This window comes from Pseudopodoces humilis, chromosome 27 (genome assembly GCF_049639895.1).
Source record: "Pseudopodoces humilis isolate 2021_Gansu_Grassland_sample_001 chromosome 27, ASM4963989v1, whole genome shotgun sequence".
Lineage (NCBI taxonomy): Eukaryota > Metazoa > Chordata > Aves > Passeriformes > Paridae > Pseudopodoces > Pseudopodoces humilis.
In genome coordinates, this window is record NC_142226.1 from 4,931,158 (window position 1) to 4,951,869 (window position 20,712).

A 20,712-nucleotide genomic window follows, 5' to 3' on the forward strand; every position below is an offset into this window, starting at 1 on the left:
TGGATGTCCCATTCCCACCCCTGAGTGTCCCATTGCCATCCCTGGGTGTCCCATTGTCACCCCTGAGTGTCCCATTGTCACCCCTGAGTGTCCCATTGCCACCCCTGAGTGTCCCATTGTCACCCCTGAGTGTCCCATTGCCACCCCTGAGTGTCCCATTGTCACCCCTGAGTGTCCCATTGCCACCCCTGGATGTCCCATTCCCACCCCTGAGTGTCCCATTGTCACACCTGGATGTCCCATTGTCACCCCTGGATGTCCCATTGCCACCCCTGAGTGTCCCATTGTCACCCCTGAGTGTCCCATTGCCACCCCTGGATGTCCCATTCCTATCCCTGAGTGTCCCATTGTCACCCCTGAGTGTCCCATTGCCACCCCTGAGTGTCCCATTGCCATGCCTGGATGTCCCATTGCCACCCCTGAGTGTCCCATTGTCACCCCTGAGTGTCCCATTGTCACACCTGGGTGTCCCATTGTCACCCCTGAGTGTCCCATTGTCACCCCTGGGTGTCCCATTCCCACCCCTGGGTGTCCCCTTGTCACCCCTGAGTGTCCCATTGTCACACCTGGGTGTCCCATTGTCACACCTGGGTGTCCCATTCCCCTCCCTGGATGTCCCATTCCCACCCCTGGGTGTCCCCTTGTCACCCCTGAGTGTCCCATTGTCACCCCTGGATGTCCCCTCCCATTCCCACCCGAGCAATGTCACCCTGGGGTTCTGCTGCCTGCTTGGAGGAGCTTTGTGGGCTGCATCACAACAAATTAATAACAATAACAACAATAATAAAACCCAAAAATAAACCCCTCCCACCCCTTTCCAGAAGTGGATGTAAATAATACAAATCTTCCTTTCTCTCCTCCTGCTCGGTGAGACACATAGGTATACACAAATATATATATTTATATAGGAAAGAGAGGATTTGGGGCTGATTCTGTTTTATCTGTGACTGATTTCTCTTCAAAAAGGCAGTTTTTGGTGGGGGGAGGCAGCATCCAGGTTTCTCTGGGACTGAGCTGTTTCTGTCTGTGCATTTCTCCACTAACCCACCCCTACCCAAGTGCTTTTAATTCCCTTAATGAAAATATCATCAGCCAATTAAGCAGCTGGCTGACTAAACCCCTCCTGTTTACCCAAAGTTCACCTAACTCTGCCAGTTGGAAAAAAAAAAAATTAAAATATCCATATTGAGCTGCAGCACTGTTATAAAATAAACGCAAAGTCTGGAAAGTAAATACGGAGTTTCTCTTGCTCGTTGTTTTTTAATGTCACAGCACAACAGGGCTCTGTTCACAGGACATTTTGCAATGAAAAAAATACTCAGAATTGGCTAAAATTGGACCTTTTTGCTTGAAAATGAGCCCTGATGTGAGTTTTAGGTCAGGCTGTGCCCATCCCGTGGGCTCCCAGCAGGGCTGCCAGTCCCAGGCAGCTTCCCCAAGCTATTTGCACAATTCAATTATTTATTTGCTCTGATTTTAAAAGGAAAAAGCCTGTCCTGGTTCTCAGCTCAGCTACCTGGTGAACCTTACATCAATAAATAAGGAAAGAACTTGGCACAGTCGGGGAAAAAATCCCAATAACGCCACCAAAATAAGAAAGATTTGCTGACTTTAAAATGTGGGATTTGAACAAAAAGAGGAAAGGGGAAGCTGGGCTGGAATCACATCCTTGCATCTCACCTTGTCTCAGCTTTAGGACAATGCACAGTGGAAAGCAGCCAGTGAAAGAAAGCAACCCTTATGGAAATATTCCTTATGGAAATATTCCTTATGGAACTATCCCTTATGGAAATATTCCTTATGGAAAAGCAACAGTGCTGACTTGTGAGGGGCTGGGCACCCCCCAAATCCCCAGTGGCACAAGCACTTCCAAACATCCCCAAAATCCAAACATCAGCTCTTCCTCTCCAAAATCCAAAAATCAGCTCTTCCTCTCCAAAATCCAAAAATCAGCTCTTCCTCTCCAAAATCCAAAAATCAGCTCTTCCTCTCCAAAATCCAAAAATCAGCTCTTCCTCTCCAAAATCCAAACATCAGCTCTTCCTCTCCAAAATCCAAAAATCAGCTCTTCCTCTCCAAAATCCAAACATCAGCTCTTCCTCTCCAAAATCCAAACATCAGCTCTTCCTCTCCAAAATCCAAACATCAGCTCTTCCTCTCCAAAATCCAAAAATCAGCTCTTCCTCTCCAAAATCCAAACATCAGCTCTTCCTCTCCAAAATCCAAACATCAGCTCTTCCTCTCCAAAATCCAAACATCAGCTCTTCCTCTCCAAAATCCAAAAATCAGATTTTCCTCTCCACCTCAGCAGCCTCACCCCTCCTGCCAATACCTGCACAAGCTCAGAACCAAACATCCCTTCTGCAATTTCACAGGAAACCCCAAATCCATCACTTCCTGGTCACCCTGAAGGGCAAAGCCCACCACAGGAACCATAAATCCATGTGTTTTATCCCACTCTGCAGCCTGGAGTCTGGAGTTCCCTTCCTGCAGCCTCATCACTCTGGGCTTTTTCATTTTTCCTTCTTCTTCATCACCCAAAGGGCTCCCTCATTTCCTGGTGCTCCTTGTCCTGACCGTGTTCTCCAGGCAGGGATGGGGATGGAGCTGGACCAGGTTTCCCAGCAGGAGGACCTGCCTCCCTCTGCTGCTGGAAAAGGACACTACAAAGCCAAAAAAGGCCTCCAGGAGATGCTGCTCCACCCTCAGGAGGTTCAGCTCTGCTCTTCTCCCCCTGGCACTGGCACCTTCCCCTGGATGCAGGATTCAGGCACGGGATTGATGAAGATGAGGGCAAACACAAAAACCAGAAAAAGCATCTCTGCTCAAAGACCAGCCTCCCACAGAGGGAATTCAGCAGCCAGGCCCTCAGTGTTTTTAAAACTAGGTTTTATTTTTACCAAACATAATTTATTTTTTTTTCCCAGAACACGGCAGCAGGACCAGCCCAGCCCTGCTCAGGCAGCAGATATCCTTCCCAGGAAGGATAAATCCTGCCCACAGGAATATTTGGAGGGGAATTCCTATGGAAGCTGCAGGATGGGCAGTGCTGGGGGGGTCCCTGGGGTGTCCCTGTCCCTCCATCCAGCCCCTCCAAGCACCGAGCTCACGGGCACTCCCCGCAGTCCGAGATGATCACCTTCTGCTTTGGCTTCCCATCTTTAGTGCCCTGAGCCTTGGGGAAAAAAGAGCAGCAGGAATTGCAGGCACTAATCCTCAGGGCAGGAAAGGAAGTGGGCTCTGCCCCCAGCACCCCCCTGCCCTCACCTACCTCGATCTCCCGCACCACATCCATGCCCTCCGTCACCTCCCCGAACACCACGTGCTTCCCGTCCAGCCAGTCTGTCTTGTCACAGGTGATGAAGAACTGGGAGCCGTTGGTGTTTGGGCCAGAGTTTGCCATGGACACCATCCCTGGGATCAGGGAGAGCAGAATTATGGCAGAGCACAGGAGCTGCTGCTTCAGCCAAGCCCCATTCCCATGTCCCACAAAAAGCTGCCGGGCTCAGGGGAGCTGCTGGATATCAAAATCCACAGAAACTACTGGAAATCAATTATGCTTGCAAGTGTGAAAGATGCTCAGCTATTTTTATTTTTCTTAACAACAAAGCTGTTTGTATGGAGATAAACCTGCTTGCTTGCTCCTGCCTCTCACAGTCATGCTGTGACATTCCTTGTTTAATATCAAGCAGGAAAAGCAGCTTTGAAATTGTTCTTCCTTTATGGAATACTGTAAATAAAGTGGATGGAGAGGGAATGATGCACTTCTGCTTGGTGAGATGAGGGTCTGAATGTGACAGAAGAATCCGGTCAATGTAGATAATAATAATTATAATTATAATTATAATTCAGGGCTGATGGTATCAACACGGCCAAAACAGCCCGAATGTGATCCCTAGACAATGCTGAGCCATTTCCTCTCCTGGAGATGACTTTACCTGGCCCTGTGTGTTTGAGGATGAAGTTTTCATCATCAAACTTCTTTCCATAGATGGATTTGCCGCCGGTGCCGTTGTGGTTGGTGAAGTCTCCGGCCTGGCACATGAACTGGGGGATGACGCGGTGGAAGCTGCTGCCTTTGAAGCCAAATCCTTTCTCGTGGGTGCAGAGGCAGCGGAAATTCTCTGTGTAGGGGGACAAAGGGGGGGTGAGAGCTGTGCCACCCTGGGAGTCAGCAGCAGCAGGAGGAGGAGGAGGAGGAGGAGGAGGAGGAGGTGCTCCTCACCTGCGGTCATGGGCACCACGTCGGAGCGCAGCAGGATCCGCAGCCGCCCCGCGGGTTTGTTCCCGATCTTGATGTCCATGTAAACCTGGGGGTTGACCCGGGATTTCTTGGCAGGAGGCTCGTCCTGGGCAGGAAAAGAATGAAAAGCAAGTTGAGGTGACGTTTCTCTGCTCTGCCTCCAGCTCTACATTCTCATCCTTTGGGATGCGGATGGCTCCGGTTGGATTTCCTACCTCCTGTGCCTCTGCTTTGGGGGCCTCTGCTCCTCCCTCCTCCTTGTTCTCCTCCAAAGTCTTCCCTGAAAACTTCTTCAGCCACTCATCATCTGACCAGACTGTGGCCACAAAAGGAAAGGTCAGAGCACAGGAATTGACCCAAAGCTTATGAGCTGTGTCCCTTTATGAGCACGGAGCTCCGAGCAGCCCCAGCCACGTTCTGCTCCCCAGCTCACCAGGCCTGGATGATCCTTCTTTAATCCTCATGGGTTTGGCCAGGTTCACACGGATTGTCCTGCCAAAGAGCTCGGACTCGTTCTGCAGAGGGGGAAAAAAGCACAAAACAGCCCACCAAAAGGTATAAAACCAGCGTGCCCCCCAAAGCCCTGCAGAGCTCAGAGGACAGAGCTTGTGCTCTCCCTGCAGCCCACCCAAGCAGCAAAGCCACACATCCCCATGGAACAGGGAGCAGGAGTGGGAGCAGGGTCCATACCATGTTGTCAATAGCTGCTGCTGCATCCTGCCCAAAAAAAAATCAAAATAAAATCATTATTAACATTCATTCTCAAGGCCCAGCATAGCCAGGTCCCAGCAGCTCTTTATAAAAAGACGACTGCCAGGTTTTCCTAAACCTCATCTATCCCAGGGATGTATGAACTGATGGGTTTTGTAAAAGCCATATCCAAACCCATCCATGTGGGTCTCAACTTCCAACAACCCACTAACCCCCTTGTATTTAAGATGCTTTATTGCTGCCATGAGCATTTGGGAGAGGAGAGATTTGTGTATGAAGCCCAGGACAGATGTAAGAGGACAAATATATGACAGCCCACGGAGGTCATGAAACTGAGAAACCCGGCCAGGGGTTTGGGTTGGAAACAGGAAAAGTGGGAACTTCAGCCCAAGAGAAAATGGGAAAAACGGGAACCTGGACGAGCAGCACAACATCTGAACGCTGTGGTGGGTAACCCACACCCGATTTCATCCCAAAACCCCAAGGGGAGCGAAAACCCCAAACGGCTCAAGCCGGTTCCTCACCTCTGCCAGCTCGAACTCCACGAAGGCGAATCCCCGGTGCTTTTCTGGAGGGAGGGGAGCGGGGGGTCAGGGGCAGCACGGACACATCGGTCCCACGGGCTGGCTCCGGGCAAACCTCCCCGAGCCAAACCCGCGCCCTGGGGATGCTCCAGGCACGCACCGGTCTCGTAATCCAGCGGGATCTGGATGTCGGTGATGTCTCCGAAGGGGATGAAGGCGGCGTGCAGAACCTTCTCGTCCACCTCCTCGGCCAGCCCGCCTGCGGGGCGGCCAGCGGTCACCGGGCACCGCCGGCGGCCCCGGCCCCTCGGGGGTCCCCCCAGCCCGGCCACTCACCCACGTACAGCACCCGCTTGGTGGCCGCCATCGTGCCCCGTTCCCCCGGAACGGATCGGCCCGGCACGGCCCGCCCCGGAACGGCGACAGCGCCCCGCCCTCGGCCGGGCTGGGAGCGCGGGGAGCCGGACGGAGGGAGGGAGGGACGGAGGGAGGGAGGGACGGAGGGAGGGAGGGACGGAGGGAGGGAGGGACGGACGGAGGGAGGGACGGAGGGAGGGAGGGACGGAGGGAGGGAGGGACGGACGGAGTGACGGAGATGGTAGCTGCAGGCTGGGATCAGGCACAGGGATTTGTGGTTCCCCGTGGCGGGCAGCCCTGGGGTTGCCCTGCCAGGAGGGGATGGATTTGGGGCTTCCTGTGAAATTCCAGATGTTTGGCTCTCAGCTTGTGCAGGTATCGGCGGGAGGGGTGAGGCTGCCGAGGCGGGGAGGAAGGTTCTCAAGTTCGGAGTTTGGGGATGTTTGGGTGTGATGGATGGAAGAGAGAACCGGTCAGAGCCCCCCTCTGCATCCCTGGCACGCTCCTTCCATCCCATTCCCGGCTTTTCCAAAGCCTCGGAGCCTCCCTGGGACAGCTCCAGCCCGAAGGAGGTATTATTGTACCGTGGATTGTGGAAGCCTTCTCCGAGCTCAGTGAGCCTGTGATGCTTTCAGAATTAGTGTGTGCTCTATGGGTACCTGAATAGTGCTTTTTAGCCCGAAGGATCAGCCAAAATAAGTTTGGTTTTGGCATCCCAGTGCCAGAACTCGGCCACCTTTGGAGTATAAAATGGCAGCTGAAAATGTAGAAATGTAAACAAAGAACAAAACACAGCCCAAAGCCTTGAAGCCTTCATTTGAAAGTACCTCCCCAACCCTTTTGAGATCACTGTTTACAGCCATCACCCCTTCAGACACGGCCCCAGGCATAATTTTAACCCAGCTGCCTCAAATAATTCATTATCCAAAATTAGCAAGCAGAATAAGTCAAATCCCTGTTTAATGTATTCACCACCCAACAGCTCCCCACCAGTTTAATGTCACAAAGCCACACCACATTTATTTGTCCAACAGAGAGAAATGACAACAAATACAGTGCAAGTTTATTCCTTTATTGATAAATGTTTCCCAAACTTTCCAAACTGGATTGTTCAATTAAACACAAACTCACAAAAATACTTCCAACCTAAAATCCTCAACGTCCTCTTTAGAAGACACAAGGGGCAGAGCTCTGTTCTGGCAAAGGAAAAGCTTGCAAACCTCCCCCAGATTTCTGGTTTTGGAAACCTCGAGCTTCAGAGTTGGCTTTTTAAATAAGATCTTTAAGATTAATTTACAAAATGCAATATAACTATGTGATACAATGCATGGCCTTGAGATCTGCAGGACAGTGAAGGATCTTCAAACATCTTGAGCTGATGTCTAGGAAGGGGCTATTTGGCTTCTTTGTATCCTAGAAGGGGAAAAAGGGAGAAAAGTTACAACATCCCTGCTCCAGGCTAGGAAATATTCCAGCATTCCAGGGAATAAAGATTCCAATATAATTGGGAAGGTACAGAGAAGCTGCTGATGGTGGTGGAATGATCAGAAATTGTTATTATCCACAAGAAATTCAAATTCTTTCCTAGACCACCCAGTGCAAATAAGAATACTTGTCATTCTTCACCAGCTTGAGTTGTGATATCTGATCACAAACAGCTTCACAGAAAATACTGGAGCTGGCAGAAACCCACAGAAAAATGGACCAGGAAAAACAGGAAGAGGCATTCCAAGAACCAAAATCCTTATTCTTATTAATCCAAAATCCTTATCATTAATATTAATATATTAATTAAACAAAAGCCAGCTCCAAACACAGGTGACAACGCTTGTGTGGACAGACCTAGGCAGTGAAACATTCCCAACATTTATCACGTCCTGAAGGCAGATGGTTTCCAGGAGAAGGAAGGGGCACTAAGAGCCTGTTTAGCCTCAAAGTCACCAGAGCTTCTCGTGGCTCTTTCCCAGATTAGCAGTTCCACAAGACTCATCCCCAGCTCCAAGGAACCCCTCAGGGACTTCAACAACAGCTTTAGATCCCTTAAACAAGCATCAGAGTGAATATTCCTTAAGTTCTACATGAGTTTTCTGCTGGGAGAAACTACATTAGGAGCTTTTTTGTTACTGAAGAGTGGACTATAATCAGGTAAGTGCTGGTCACACTTCGACCACACGAATTGTTCACCAACAACTGTGTTTTATTTACTGATTCTGGAAGCTTTTCACTGAAGCTGAGCACTCAGACACTCACCAGCCGTCCTGGTTCAAGAGGTAGCAGCAACCACACCCACCTTCTGGGCAGCTTCTTTCTTGGCTTGGTGAGCCTGCAGCACTGCCACGGCCTCCTCCACCTGGGGACACAAATCCAGGGAGTTTTTCTCCCTGCTCAGGGGCTCTCCCCTCCCACAGAAAAGGAACACAGCAGCTCACCTTGGAGCGGAGGGACTCTGGAGATTCCAGCATGTGCAGCAGCTCCGAGTTGTCAATCTCTAGCAGCATTCCTGTGATCTTCCCCGCCAGGCTGGGGTGCATAGCTTGGATCAGAGGGAACAAACGTTCTCCTGTGGGAGAAAAGGGAGTTCAGAGAGATGAGTTTTGATCTTTGAAACCTGAGGGGATGAAAAACCATCGGTGAGCAGTGGGGTTTTACTCACCCAGCATCTGTTTCTGCTCCTGGGGAGGGGCAGCAGCCAGCATGGAGGCTGTCAGTGGCTCCTGGCCCTGCACATGCACTGCAGGCTGAGGTGCCTGAAAAGGGCAGACAAGGGTTCTGAAGTAAGTATGAGGCCGATTGCTTCGTATTTAGATGGTTTTAAGATGTTCTCTCCTAAAACACAATCTTTGTCAAGCCTACAGAACACCTCAGCTTCAGAAAAGGGCAAGGAAGGTGGCCTTGGTTCACAAACACTCCCTGCGAGTCTTGAGCTCAAAACCCTGGAATGTCACACAGGAACACCATAAATATCTTACAAAAACTGCATCAAACATCACATGTTGAGAAAGCCAGGTGTGAGTGGTGCTCTTTCTTTCAATGATACCCCAGTGAGAATTTGGCAAAGAGAGATTTAAATGGTTGCAAAACAGGAATAAAGAACCAAGAAAAATATCCTTACAGCAAGTCTGGCTACAAAAGGGCTTGTGAGTAGGAGGCAGACAAACCAATCAGGGTGGCCCTGGCAAAGGCACAACTGCCAGCCTTTAAAATTACAAATTAGGACTGTCTGGGTCATAAAAGCAGCTTGAAGTTTCTATAAAAGTACTTCAGTTACGTGTGAAACTGCAGGGATTGCCCAGCCCCTGGTGGTACCTGCAGAGGTTGGACACCTGGGTGTGGGCTGCGGACACTTGAGGCGTATTTGTAAGGAGGGACAGCCCTGGGAGCAGGGGCAGCTACAGGAGGACGGGGAGCCAAATTCTGTGCTGCTGTGCCAACACCTGCAAAGGAAGGAGAACACCGTGACAACACCCGCAGCAACACGCAGACAAGTCGGGATGTTCTGATTCTCAACTCAAACTATGCTCTGCAGGTGATGCTTCTTTAGAAACCACAGTGTAGCTACTTCAGGAAGGGGCTGTTCTCCCCACAACCAATCCATAGATTCCACACCTTTTGTTCAACAGCTGACCGCTGGAAAAATATTGAATTTGGATGCTCTCCTCTGAAAGCAAAACCTGTAAGCTACAGAGATTTTTGAGTGGTGTTGCAGAGGTGTAGAGATGAGTCCCAAACCAGTGGAGAACAACCCATCTGGATTTCCACTGCTTTGCTGTAGCAACGAGTGCCCCCAGACCCGCACTGCACAGCGAGGAACAGGAAATAGGCAGAGTGCTCTTTGCAGACATCCCAGGCCTGACAAACATCTCTGGCAGTGGAAGTCAAGTCTCCACAGCATCCTCCTCCCTCCCAGGGAAGGGGAAAAGCCCAGGAAGAGACCCCTTCTTACCAACTCTCTGGGCAGCAGCGGGGAGGCCCCGGGAGGCCGGAGCGTTGGCAGGGGCCAGCTGGCGCAGGGCGGGCCGGGGCCCCGACTGGCGCATGGCATTCGGCATTCCCTGGAAGCCTAAAGGATGGAATGAGGGGAAATCCTCAAAAGGGAATCAGCTGGCAAGGCAGGACAGTCAGCTACAGGGGTGGTGCATGGGAAGAATCAGAGAATCAGAGCTGGAAGGGACACACGAGGATCAGAGTCCAGCTCCTGGCCCTGCACAGGACCATTCCCACAAAGGAAAGCGTTAATTGTTCCTGTTGGGAAGTTCAGCCCCCAAAAAAGGGCTCTACAACCAAAACAGCACTCTCACCTTGAGGTCTCCCTCCTTGCTGCCATCGTGGGTTGGGTCTCATCTGTGTCATCTGGCTGGGTGCATAGTAAGTGGGTCTGCTCTGAGCCTGGAGGAGGATGAGATAAGCTCAGAGGCAACATCCACGTGCATCACGAACGTTGTTCACAACGTGTTCTGGCAGCCCTTGCCAGGACTCGAGGCTCAGGTTGGATTAAGAGAACAGGCAGCTGGCAAGTCACAGAATTCACTCCACTGCTGCACCCCATTAGGAATTGTTGCTTACAGGCATAAGAAAGGCTCGGTGAGATTAACACAGGATAAAAACCCCACAGCAGCTCACCTGGGGCACAGCAGGCATGAAATAGCCGCCAGCAGCAGGCTGGAACTGGTTGATGATGGTGTTGGCAGGCAAGGCCCTCATGCCAGCGATGCGCTGCATGTACTGGTTGGTGAGATGAGCCTTCCTCTCCTCCTTCCTCTGGGCCAGTGCCACATAGAGGGGCTTGGAGCCCACGATGCGCCCGTTCATCTCTGTCACAGCTTTGGTGGCCTCCTCTGGAGAGGAAAAGCAGACAAAGCCAAACCCTTTGCTCCGTCCATCTTCCAGCATCACCTGCAGTAAAGATCAATTACTGATGGAGTACAACTGAGCTGAAGAATCTGTGGTTTTTTTAGATTTTAGGCAGGACATAACTTGTTGCAGAGGTGTAGAGACAGGTTCTCATGAAGAGTCACCTGTCTGGATTTGCTCTGCGTTGCTGTCAGCACCATGTGTCCCCAGGCCCACACTGCACAGTAAGGAATGGGAAAGATTTGGTGCAGTTCTAAATTCACAAAGGAAAGTGTCATTTCATGCTTATTACCTCAAGCAAGCATGTTTGCCACTTCCTGCCTCCCCTTCTGGTAAGGGAATCAAGTTTTCAGTAAAATCCCACTATTTTTTTCAGAATCACAGTAACCACAGGTTAAAAACAGCCCTGTAATCCCATGTCAGACAACATTTCCTTCTTCAGGCTTTAAAATCCACAGTATTTTAATACAGGCTTTTAAATGCCACAATACCTTGGCACTTGTTATTGACCCAAAAGGTGAGAACTCCTTCCTCAGTTTTTCATCATCTATAGTGTCATCTAGGTTTTTAATGTACAGGTTAACACCCTGGAAGGGAGAGAAGAGCATGACATTCACAACATTAAAAAAAAAAAATCATAAGCACATCAACTGTTACCCATCTGCCAGAGCTGTAATTTATCCTAAAACTCTTAATTTAGCATCATTCCACAAAGCTGAAGGTGATAAATGTTGCAAAGGCGTAGAGACAAGTCCCACTGTGGTGAAAGGGAGCTTGTCTGGATTTCCTCTGCCTTCCTGTGGCATCATCACATGTCCCCAGCACTGCACCTCAGGGAGTGGGGGAGTTTCAGATGCCACTTCTGACACGACCCAGTTCTGCCACAAATTACAGAGAGCAGGGCAGAGTTGTGCTGTCTCTTCCCATTCCTCCAGGGATCCCCACTTGAAAGTCAAGGAGATTTCATGCCTGTTGTCTCACACTCTCCTAAACACTTTCAGTACCAAGACTAAGCCTCACTTGCCACCAAATACCACGGAGACACCTCCGTGTTTTAACCCAGGATGTCTCACAGGACAGTAACTACCCAGACAATTCCTTCAACAGACCAGAAATAGCGCTTAAATTGAGAAAAGAAACAGATTATTCACCTGGTACCGGCTGAGTCTCTCCTGTTTTAGCTGTTCAAACCTTCTTTTCAGCTCTGCCTGGCGCTCAGCTTTCTTCTGTGCTCTGCCCACAAACAGCATTTTCCCATTGATGTCCTTCCCATTCATCTCTTCCACTGCCTGCACACAGAGGGTTCAAGAGGAAACTCTCAGCTGCTGCAGCAGGACAGCCCCTGCTCCTGTCAGAACAGGACTGTGTCCCTGCCTGTCAGTCAATAAATCAGAGTCTGCACTTTACCTTTGCACATTACCTTTGCACATTACCTTTGCACAGTTCCTGTTACAGGATCATTAAACACAGACTCATTAAAGACAAGCTGAATGAAATTATCACACAGCTCAAGCTGACGCATCGTGGAGCGCTGAACTAACTTGGAAATTCATCCCCACCCTTTCTTGTCATTAAAACTACATTTTAACAAGCACTTTGCTTAGAAAAGACCATTTTTGAGCAAATTTCTCACTTTAGGTGCCCTCCTCCTCCTTCAGCCCTGAACTGTAGTATTTCTTCAGCAATTAACATTCTTGATTATACCACTGCACTCTGTGGATCTAGGAAACTGGAGGAATGCCAAGTTACCCTTGAATGTCAAGCTATTAAGGTGCAAAAGGTTTCCAAGTTCCCACATCTAGAAGAGGTCATGCCCAAGGCAGAATTTTCTTCTATTTAAGAAACAGGTTCCCAAGATAAACCATGTTTTTCTTCTCTAAAGTTATCCAGCATAAAAGTTGGTCCTACCTTGTTGGCCTCTTCATGCTTTTCAAAGCTTACAAAGCCAAAGCCTTTGGATTTTCCAGTGGGGTCTGTCATTACTTTAACACTCAGAGTTTTACCTGTTACCAAGGGACATGGTTAGTAAAACATCAAAAGTATTTCAAGATTATTAAATTCCACATAATAGCTCTAGTCTTCAGCCTTAAAGTGACCCAGGTAAGGACTACACATTAGCACTCAAACTACCACATTTCATGAAATTCACAGCCTCAATAAAAGTATTTCTGTATTTACCATATTTGCCAAAGAGCTCCTTTAGTCTTTCATCATCCATGTCATCCCCAAAGTTTTTAATATAGACATTGGTGAATTCCTTTGCCTTGGCTCCCAGCTCAGCCTCCCTCTCTTTACGAGACTTGAATCTCCCAACAAATCTGTAAGACATAAAACATGAAAATCCCAATAAATGGATCGGTTTCAAGAGCGAAAAAATGTGTGACTTGTGGCGAGGCAAAAAAAAATAAAATGAGTGTGCAGTAGGAGCTGGGAATGGGGACAAGAAAGGGTGACAGCAGAGAACAACAAACAGGCCACAGACCAACTAGAAAAATCACCTGCGCTGTGGCTGGCCAAGGACTCCCAGTGGCCCTAGACAGAACCCACCCCAGCCCGCTCGCAGAGAGGTGGCAAATCAAGGCTCGGTCAGGGAAACCCACCAGTCCTGGAATGGAGGGGTAGCAGGCCATGGCTTGGGCAGGGTCACTCACCAGCCCTGGAGTGGAGAGGTAGCAGGCCAAGGCTTGGGCCAGGAGAACCAGTGCCTTGTGTGTCCCTGTTAATACCGAGATGCATCCCGGAGCATGTGAGTGCTGCTGCTGCCGCCTGTGACACTCACACTTTGCGGTCGTTGAGCAGCATGCCGTTCATCTTCTCGATGGCCCTATCTGCAGCATCCTGGGTCTCAAAGTGCACAAAGGCGTAGCCCTTAGAGCCATTCTCATCACACACCACCTGCAGGAGAGGGAGCAGAGCCAGGTGTCAGTGTCCCTCCTGTGCCACGGGCCAGCGGCTGAAAACACGCTGCTGCCAAGGGTCAGCACCAGGCAGCTCCTGACAAGGGTCAGCACCAGGCAGACACCACCTGGCTGACAGATTCCTGCACTTCCTGACCAAATCTGATGGAATTCCAGCAATCCCTGAGCTTTTGGTCAACTCTGCCTTTCAAAGATTCTGTTTTAACACCGAGGTCACAGGTTTGATCTCTGTAGGCACCATTCATTTAAAGAGTTGGACTTGATGAGCCTTGTCTGTCCCAGCTCAGAATATTCTGTGATTGGGCTCTTGACACTTGACAAGAAGTGTCCCTTTCACTACCTGCACTCAAATCTCTGATCATGTCCCCACTCTGAAAGAACTGGACAGTGTAACCACATCTCACCTTGCAGGACAAAATGTTTCCAAACGCCGAGAATGTGTCGTAAAGTGCCTTGTTATCAATGGATTTGTCCAGGTTCTTGATGAAGACGTTCCCCACTCCTGATTTCCTCAGGGAAGGGTCCCTCTGAGACCACATGATGCGAATGGGTTTCCCTTTGATCACATCAAAATTCATGGTATCGAGAGCTCGCTCAGCTGCAGGAGAAGCCAAGAACACATTTCTGTGGTTGGTTAAAAAATTAAAGTTTCCAGTGGCTGGGTGATCATTTTCTCTGAATTTCACTCAGATCATGGAGGCATTTGGGGTATTATTAAAGGTGATCAATGACTTTTAGCTCAATGTTTCAAGGGAGGTCTTTGCAGCAGAGTCACTAAGTATATAAAAGGTTTCACAGACTTTAAATTTACATTATAGCAATATATTCACCACCACAGCAAAATGGATATCAAAGCACCTGGTTTATTAGCTATATTCTGAATTATTATAAAGGTAAATTACTCTGCCCAAAGAAGAAAAGGAAAAACAGGAAACTCTGGCAAAAAAAAAAAAAAGTAAGAAAAGTGACTGTGTGGCTGTTTTGCTTTTCATGAAGCTCACATCTCCCCATCCTCATTTCTATTCAGAGAGAAGGATCATCTCCCTGTCAGGTCAGGGAAAATGTGCACGAACACATGGCTGGCTGTGAGGACATGAGTCAGCCTCTACTTAACTTACGTGGCCAAAAAATGATTCCCAAGTTGCTCAAGCTAAAGATGACAAGAGAGTTGAGAAAATTCTGGGGGAAAAAAAAAAAATGTCTGTACACCCCATCTGATTAACAGGGAAGTGTTTCTCTAAACTCTCAAACACCAGCACTGTCATTCTAACCTGCTCTGAAACCCCCCTCCACGAGGCTATTTCTGCTGCCTACTGGTGTATAAAAAGGATCATTACGTACACACACCAGGATCTTGTTCATAAAATTGAGATGCTTGCACTGTTCTGTGCCAGAAAACACTCCCAGCATGGAGCGAGCAGAGAAGAAAGAGACTCTTAATTCCCAGCATGGAGCAGGCAAAGAGATGGAAAGATGTGCATTAAAACCAAGGAAAATTAACAGGGCAGAACACAAGCTTTCCAAATCTGTTTGGTTCAGTTCTCCCAGGCCACCTTCACCCTGTGGTATTTGCTGATTAGATTTCAGGAGCAAAAAACTCAAGGAAAAGACCAATCTGAACACCTTGCACATGACTTGGCTCATGCAGCTTGAGTATCTACTCAGCATGTCCCAAAACTACCTCCAGGAATTCCAATGGAATACTGCCTACCAAAGCCTGCAGTCCCTACCCCCAATGCCAGCTTCCACTGCTGCATGGAAGCTTCTCAGAATTTCTTATGTGCTTTGAAATGTGTTTTTTGTTCTTGTTGCTTTTTAAATTCAAGTGTGACCATCGCTGTTCTCCCTGCACACAAATCCAGTTGGAAAGAAGCTCTGCTTGAAAAAAAATATATATAATTTAAAGGACTCCAACAGCTCTGTTTAAACCAATGTGTTAAATGCAATTAACTGCCAGGCTAAAATGATTCCTCAGCTGCTGCTCCAAGTCCATGCAAACCAGGTTCTTCCTGCAGTCCTTTCCAAGTGTAGGCAGCTCAGCAGGCGACCTGGTGCAGCTCGTCAAATTTGGCAGTGTTTATTTATAGCAGGCAGAGGTCCTGCAGAAGCATGTGCTGGCAAGGGCACGAACTGGCTGGATAATACCATTTGCAGCAGGAACAGGCTCCTGCTGGAAGGTGACGAGCAGATCAAGCTGTAACCAGGGGGAGCTGTGAACGCTCCAGAACAGTTAGGAGTTCCTCCAGGTTCTTCCAAGCTCCCTGAGTAGATACTATTGCACTGCTCTTTCAACAGGTTGCTACTGTTCCACTCTATTATTACACCGCGCTTGAAATTAGCCCAGGCACTTCTGGTGAGCGGTGAAAGCCCTACATGGATTCCCTGAGGGATGTGTGCCACACCCACAGGTGGAAATGCACCCCCACTACACACCAGGACCTCAGAAAACCCGTAAAGGATCTGCAAGAGTTCTGTGAATGACTCACACCAAGCACATCTGATTCATTTCCTTCATCTGAGCAAACACCTTCTCATTTTCTTCTATTTAAGCCATAAAGCTTCAGCCATTTCAGTTTCCCGTATCTGTTTCTCTCCCACTGGGTTCCTGTCATACTTCCAACAGACTCAACTGCAGCTCACACAGAACATTAAACACACTCACAGCCCCTTTCAGGCTTCCTTCTTATTCTCTTTCTGGATATGAGAACACTCACTGAAGTTTGCCTCAGACCTCAAGAGCAATTAACTCTTATTATCTCATCCCTTACAGATGCAGAGTTCACACAATGCTGGAATTAGTGGCTGTGGTTGAAGCAGCAAGAAGACCGATAACCAACCTCCCACCAAGATTCACCCAGGAGAAACTGCACACAAGGAGCTTTATTCTCCCCAAACCTCTCACTTAGGTCACTGAACAAAAAAATCCTGCAAGGAAAGCACACAGTACAAATCTAGCCACTGATTTTTATAAAAAAATGATGGTGCATATTCAAAAGAATTAAATTCCTCAGTCACTGAGGTTACAACAAAATGCTGCTGCAATAAAGCTTGTGTCAGTACCAACACTTCCCTTTTCACTTCACAATTTGCCTTACACAGCTGCTCCTTTACACTCAAGGAGGAGAACAAACAAGTTTATCTGTACTTTTCTACAGAAACACATATCTATTCCCAGCCCTGGAATCCTCCTTAGCTTGGGAAACATTTCGTTTTTCCTACACTTTCAGAACACCTTATCTCTGCAGCCAAACTAAAGTTTCTCTGTTTCATTACCCTGAGTATTTCATGACTATCAATGTTTGGAATTCAATAGAACACATGGAAAGAGAAATTAAGCTTGTTTGTTGAGTTTGTTTTCTTTCCCTTCTTCACAGACAAAAAGAATAAATATTAACAACCACTACTGAGCCTGAACTTTGAAGTGTTTCCTTACCCTGCCTATCACAGGATGACAGGCTCAGAATTCAGCATTCCCTGCTTACTACAAGCAAGGAACTGCAACCGAAACCAGCAGAGCTCATTTTCCCTAAAAATAACCTCTCTGCAGCAGACTACTGCCAATTAGACAATGCCTGTCCAGCGTCACTCCAGCAGCTAAAAAACTGTAAAAAAAAAACATAGAATTTGGCCCAGTTTGGACACAGGAACCTGGAAGTCAAGGTGTGACAGTGTGAGCTCCTTGTGACCCTGAAATGGAGAATTCTGGCAACTTGATTTGCTCTGTGGACACAGGGACAGAGTCCTGCTTTAAAACACACAAAAAATAAGTTAAAACATTGGGTTTTTTTCAGATTTACAAAGCCCTCAACCTTCCACAAAAGGTGCCAGGGAAATGCAAACTATCATTAATCAACTTTTTTAACACCTACTGCCAGCTCAAACATGCAATGTGTCCACAAGAAGTCTGCAGAGCACAAAACCTCCTGATTACTGTAAGCACCTACTCACAACCATAAATCCAACCAGATTCCTACAATGCTCCCCTCAGCTTTTCTCAGATTTAGTGGGATGAAGCCCAAGTGCATTTCTGATTATGCATTCCTGGAAGAAAACACAGAATCCCTCCTCCTCTCAGGAAGCCTCATGCAGGCAAGTGTCACCTTGAAAACAGTCCAAATTTCTGCATTTTACAACAAAAAATTATATTCTTCATAGTCAGGTTTGTATCACAACCCTCTTCCAAACTATCTGTCCATGTCCTGCTGCACTGCATGGAGTGCAGGAGCTAGGGTTTTTATTTATGCTGGGTAATACACACTACAGTTTGACAAGAGAAAATCAGAAATTCGCATCTCATGAGGGCAGGAGGAGTTTGACTATTTCCCTGTCCCGATATTCACTCAATGATTTGGTTTAAACCTAATTCACTTGACCTTCTAAGACCTACCAGTAACAAGACACCACCTACTTGGTCCAAGTATCACTTCAAGTCCAGGAGCTTCCTAAAATGTCTGCTGCCTCCCCAGCAGCCCAGAACGGTGCAACCTCCCCCTAAATTCCTGTCTATTTATTACCATAAAAGATTACCTTGCAATATGTTGGGAAGGCTCCCATTTGTACGAGGTGCAGAATGCTTCTGCTAAAGCACATATGGGACCAGGCACTGATCCCTTCTGAGAATGCTCTTCTCTGCTTTGAGAGAACTTTATCTATGCTCCTGCACCCCATCTACCCAAAATTTATCTAATCCAAGCTGCAGTTCCTTCCTGGCTTTGTTTCTGCTGCTTGTTTTTAGTTCTCTGATCCTGCAAAATGAGATCAGAGCCTAAGGAAGGCAGGTGAGCTGGGATAATTTTGTTCAGCACGTAAATGTACCAAGGTGGTTTTATAAGAGGCACTCAGGGCAGGGATAGGACCACAAATACAGGCTCTCAGGTTCCTTCCTTCTCACTGAGAATCTTTAAAACACAAATACACTGCCCTCCCCGCCCCACACCCCAAAAAAAGCTTTTTTGAGAGTGCCATGAATAAGAAATTATGCAGTGGGGTGCAAGTCAGCTTTTAATCAGCATGACAAAGGAAAGGATCGAAAGTGCTCAATCAGATCAGTGCAAGGAAATGCCCTGGGAGAGGATGGAAGCTCTGCAGAAATGTAAAGAAAACCTACCACAGGCTAAAGGAAAGTTTACTTGTTGCTGAAGTCTGTGCTGTTGTAAACTGATTCTAAATTCAAGGGAAAAGCTCACTCTCATCTCTACTTGGATGCCTCTATCACGTAGAGATGCTGTTAAACCCCAGCACGGAGAAAAAACTTGCAGCAGTCAGCAGGCAGAGCTCTGAAAACTGGGGCAGAAAATGCTGACCCATTTTCCTTCCAGAAAAGACATGTTCCAAAATGACCTCTCCTGTCCCATCTTTCACATGCTGCTTCAGCTCTGCAACACCTGGCCTTGAGCAGGAAACAAAGTGGGAAAAAAAGAGAGTCTGGCAAGAGCAAAGCAAATGTGGCTCCTACACACGAGACAATCTATTTTTCCACACGTTGAACAAAGCGTTTTATTTCGCTTTCAAGCAAGACCACCACTTCCCAAACTGGGAGGCACATCCAGCTGCTTGAACACAGCAGATATTAAATTAATTAAACTGGAAGTGTGTGGAGCAGCCAGAGGATCAGTCATTAAACTGAGCATTCAACCAGGGCTGACTACTCTGAACTCTCTCTGCTAGGACTGGCTGCACAAATCCCCACAAAAACAGCCCCAAAACTACCCCAGAATAAAGGGCAACACAGCGGGGATTATTTTCTTATGCGAGGAACAAACGCAAATCTCTGAAATTTAGTATCAGTGCAAGAAACAGACCTGGCTGAAGGAGATATTAACAAGTACATTTGCAGAGCGTTTTGTAGACACCAAGCCGCAAAAAAAGCTCCTGTTGCAATCACCAGAAAGGGACGACTCGCCCTGTAACGCTGTGGTGGGCAGCTACATGGCAACACGTGAATTAGTGGGGAAAAACGAGTTAAAATGAAGTGGGGGAAGCCATGGATGTGGCTGCAATTGTCACTTACCATCTGCGGGCTGCTGGAAGTTGACGTAGGCGTAGCCCAGGGAGCGGCGGGTGATCATATCCCTGCAGACCCGAATGGACAGCACGGGGCCAGCCGGGCTGAACTTCTCATAGAGCATGGCCTCGGTGATATCGGGGTGCAGGTCCCCCACGTACAGCGAGGCCATGGGGTAACTGCTGGCGGCCGTGTTCATCCTCCCCTCGGCGCTCTCAACCCACGGGGGTTTTTTTCACTTGGGGTCTCAAGTCAAGCTTCTTTTAAATATTAATGCCGGGGGAACACTCAAACTCTTAATTAAAGCCTAAGCTGCGGCCTGCAGAAGCTTGGGACAAGGGGGCTGGCGGGAGGCCGGGCACCAGCCCAGAGCAGCTGAGAGCGTTGTGCAAGCTTGAAAAATCAGCAAAAACACCCCAAAGTTAAGCCTCCTGGAGAGCAGGGATCGGATAAGACGCCAAAATTCATACGCCAGCACCCGAGAGCTTTGAGGCAAAAACCTCCTAAACCCCAACGTCTCTTATTTTTTGCTTCGGTTTAGCCCAGATTCTGCAGAGCGGCGGCGCGTTGATTTTCTGAGGAAATAAAAAACAAATAAATATATAGACATATAAATAAACCTCAAACACGAGCTAATATAACTATTTCTTTTAAAATCGGCTCGGCTAGATAGCCCGAAGGTATTATAAATAAACCGGAGCGGCTGAGGCGGCGCGGCACGCGGCGGCCTGAGGGCGGCCGGGCGGGCAGGGGCGCGGCCGCCGCGCTCTCCCGGCGCACCGCGCTCCCCCGAGCCCTCCCTACCCAGCGGCACCGACCCGGGGCGGGGTCGGCGGCTCCGGGCCCGACCCCGACTCACGCGGTGCGGCCGCGGCGGGCGGAGGGGCGGCGGGTTGTGGCGGCGGCGGCGGGCGGCCCTTTATAGGCGCCGCGGCGGCGCGAGTGGGCCGCGGTGCCGCCGAGAGGAGGCGGCCGGGCCCGGCCCGGAGCGCCCCGCGCCGCACGCAGCGCCCCCCAGCGGGCGGGAGGACCCGCCGGGGTCCCGCCATTTCGGGGTCGCCACAGGAGAAGCGGCCGGCTTTGGGGATGATTAAAGTTAATAGT

General features: G+C 48.8%; 2 protein-coding genes and 3 non-coding genes across 8 annotated transcripts; all 5 read right to left on the reverse strand.

Annotated features, from left to right (window-relative positions):
- Nucleotides 1-2,872: 2,872 nt before the first annotated feature.
- Nucleotides 2,873-5,933, reverse strand: PPIE (peptidylprolyl isomerase E). The gene is made up of 10 exons (XM_005529741.3): nt 5,815-5,933; nt 5,639-5,737; nt 5,479-5,522; nt 4,934-4,960; nt 4,677-4,758; nt 4,459-4,559; nt 4,226-4,349; nt 3,939-4,124; nt 3,272-3,414; nt 2,873-3,175 (listed from the first exon to the last, which is right to left on the reverse strand). The coding sequence occupies exons 1-10, from the start codon at nt 5,843-5,845 to the stop codon at nt 3,107-3,109; spliced, it is 906 nt and encodes a 301-aa protein (XP_005529798.2). The 5' UTR covers nt 5,846-5,933; the 3' UTR covers nt 2,873-3,106.
- Nucleotides 5,934-6,886: 953 nt separating this feature from the next.
- PABPC4 (poly(A) binding protein cytoplasmic 4) lies at nt 6,887-20,576 on the reverse strand. Of its 4 annotated transcripts, none has more exons than XM_088067590.1 (16): nt 20,468-20,576; nt 19,615-20,183; nt 14,009-14,202; nt 13,466-13,581; nt 12,865-13,004; nt 12,595-12,689; nt 11,838-11,975; nt 11,178-11,273; nt 10,456-10,728; nt 10,134-10,221; nt 9,779-9,895; nt 9,142-9,269; nt 8,489-8,582; nt 8,265-8,395; nt 8,126-8,185; nt 6,887-7,248 (listed from the first exon to the last, which is right to left on the reverse strand). In XM_088067590.1, exons 2-16 carry the CDS (start codon nt 19,805-19,807, stop codon nt 7,147-7,149), a joined length of 1,965 nt encoding a protein of 654 aa, XP_087923716.1. In that variant the 5' UTR covers nt 19,808-20,183; nt 20,468-20,576; the 3' UTR covers nt 6,887-7,146. The 4 variants fall into 4 exon arrangements, with proteins under 4 accessions (XP_087923716.1, XP_005529797.2, XP_014113987.2 ...); XM_005529740.3 differs by having other exon boundaries at nt 8,086-8,185; XM_014258512.2 differs by lacking the exon at nt 20,468-20,576 and adding an exon at nt 20,427-20,445 and having other exon boundaries at nt 8,086-8,185.
- On the reverse strand, nt 9,531-9,664 carry LOC148182532 (small nucleolar RNA SNORA55). Its single transcript, XR_015774615.1, has one exon. It is a non-coding gene; the product is annotated as a small nucleolar RNA SNORA55 (small nucleolar RNA).
- Nucleotides 10,808-10,935, reverse strand: LOC148182533 (small nucleolar RNA SNORA55). The gene has a single exon (XR_015774613.1). It is a non-coding gene; the product is annotated as a small nucleolar RNA SNORA55 (small nucleolar RNA).
- Nucleotides 11,413-11,543, reverse strand: LOC148182534 (small nucleolar RNA SNORA55). The gene has a single exon (XR_015774616.1). It is a non-coding gene; the product is annotated as a small nucleolar RNA SNORA55 (small nucleolar RNA).
- Nucleotides 20,577-20,712: the final 136 nt, after the last annotated feature.

Coding starts and splice junctions, on each gene's coding strand:
- PPIE (XM_005529741.3), bottom strand. CDS start 5,845: ATGGCGGCCACCAAGCGGGTGCTGTACGTGG. Junction 4,759..4,933: donor CAGCAGCTATTGACAACATG/GTATGGACCCTG, acceptor CCCCCTCTGCAG/AACGAGTCCGAGCTCTTTGG. Junction 3,176..3,271: donor ATGTGGTGCGGGAGATCGAG/GTAGGTGAGGGC, acceptor TTTTTCCCCAAG/GCTCAGGGCACTAAAGATGG.
- PABPC4 (XM_088067590.1), bottom strand. CDS start 19,807: ATGAACACGGCCGCCAGCAGTTACCCCATGGCCTCGCTGTACGTGGGG. Junction 12,690..12,864: donor GGAGCTCTTTGGCAAATATG/GTAAATACAGAA, acceptor CCTTGGTAACAG/GTAAAACTCTGAGTGTTAAA. Junction 10,729..11,177: donor GGTCAATAACAAGTGCCAAG/GTATTGTGGCAT, acceptor TCTTTACTGCAG/GTGATGCTGGAAGATGGACG.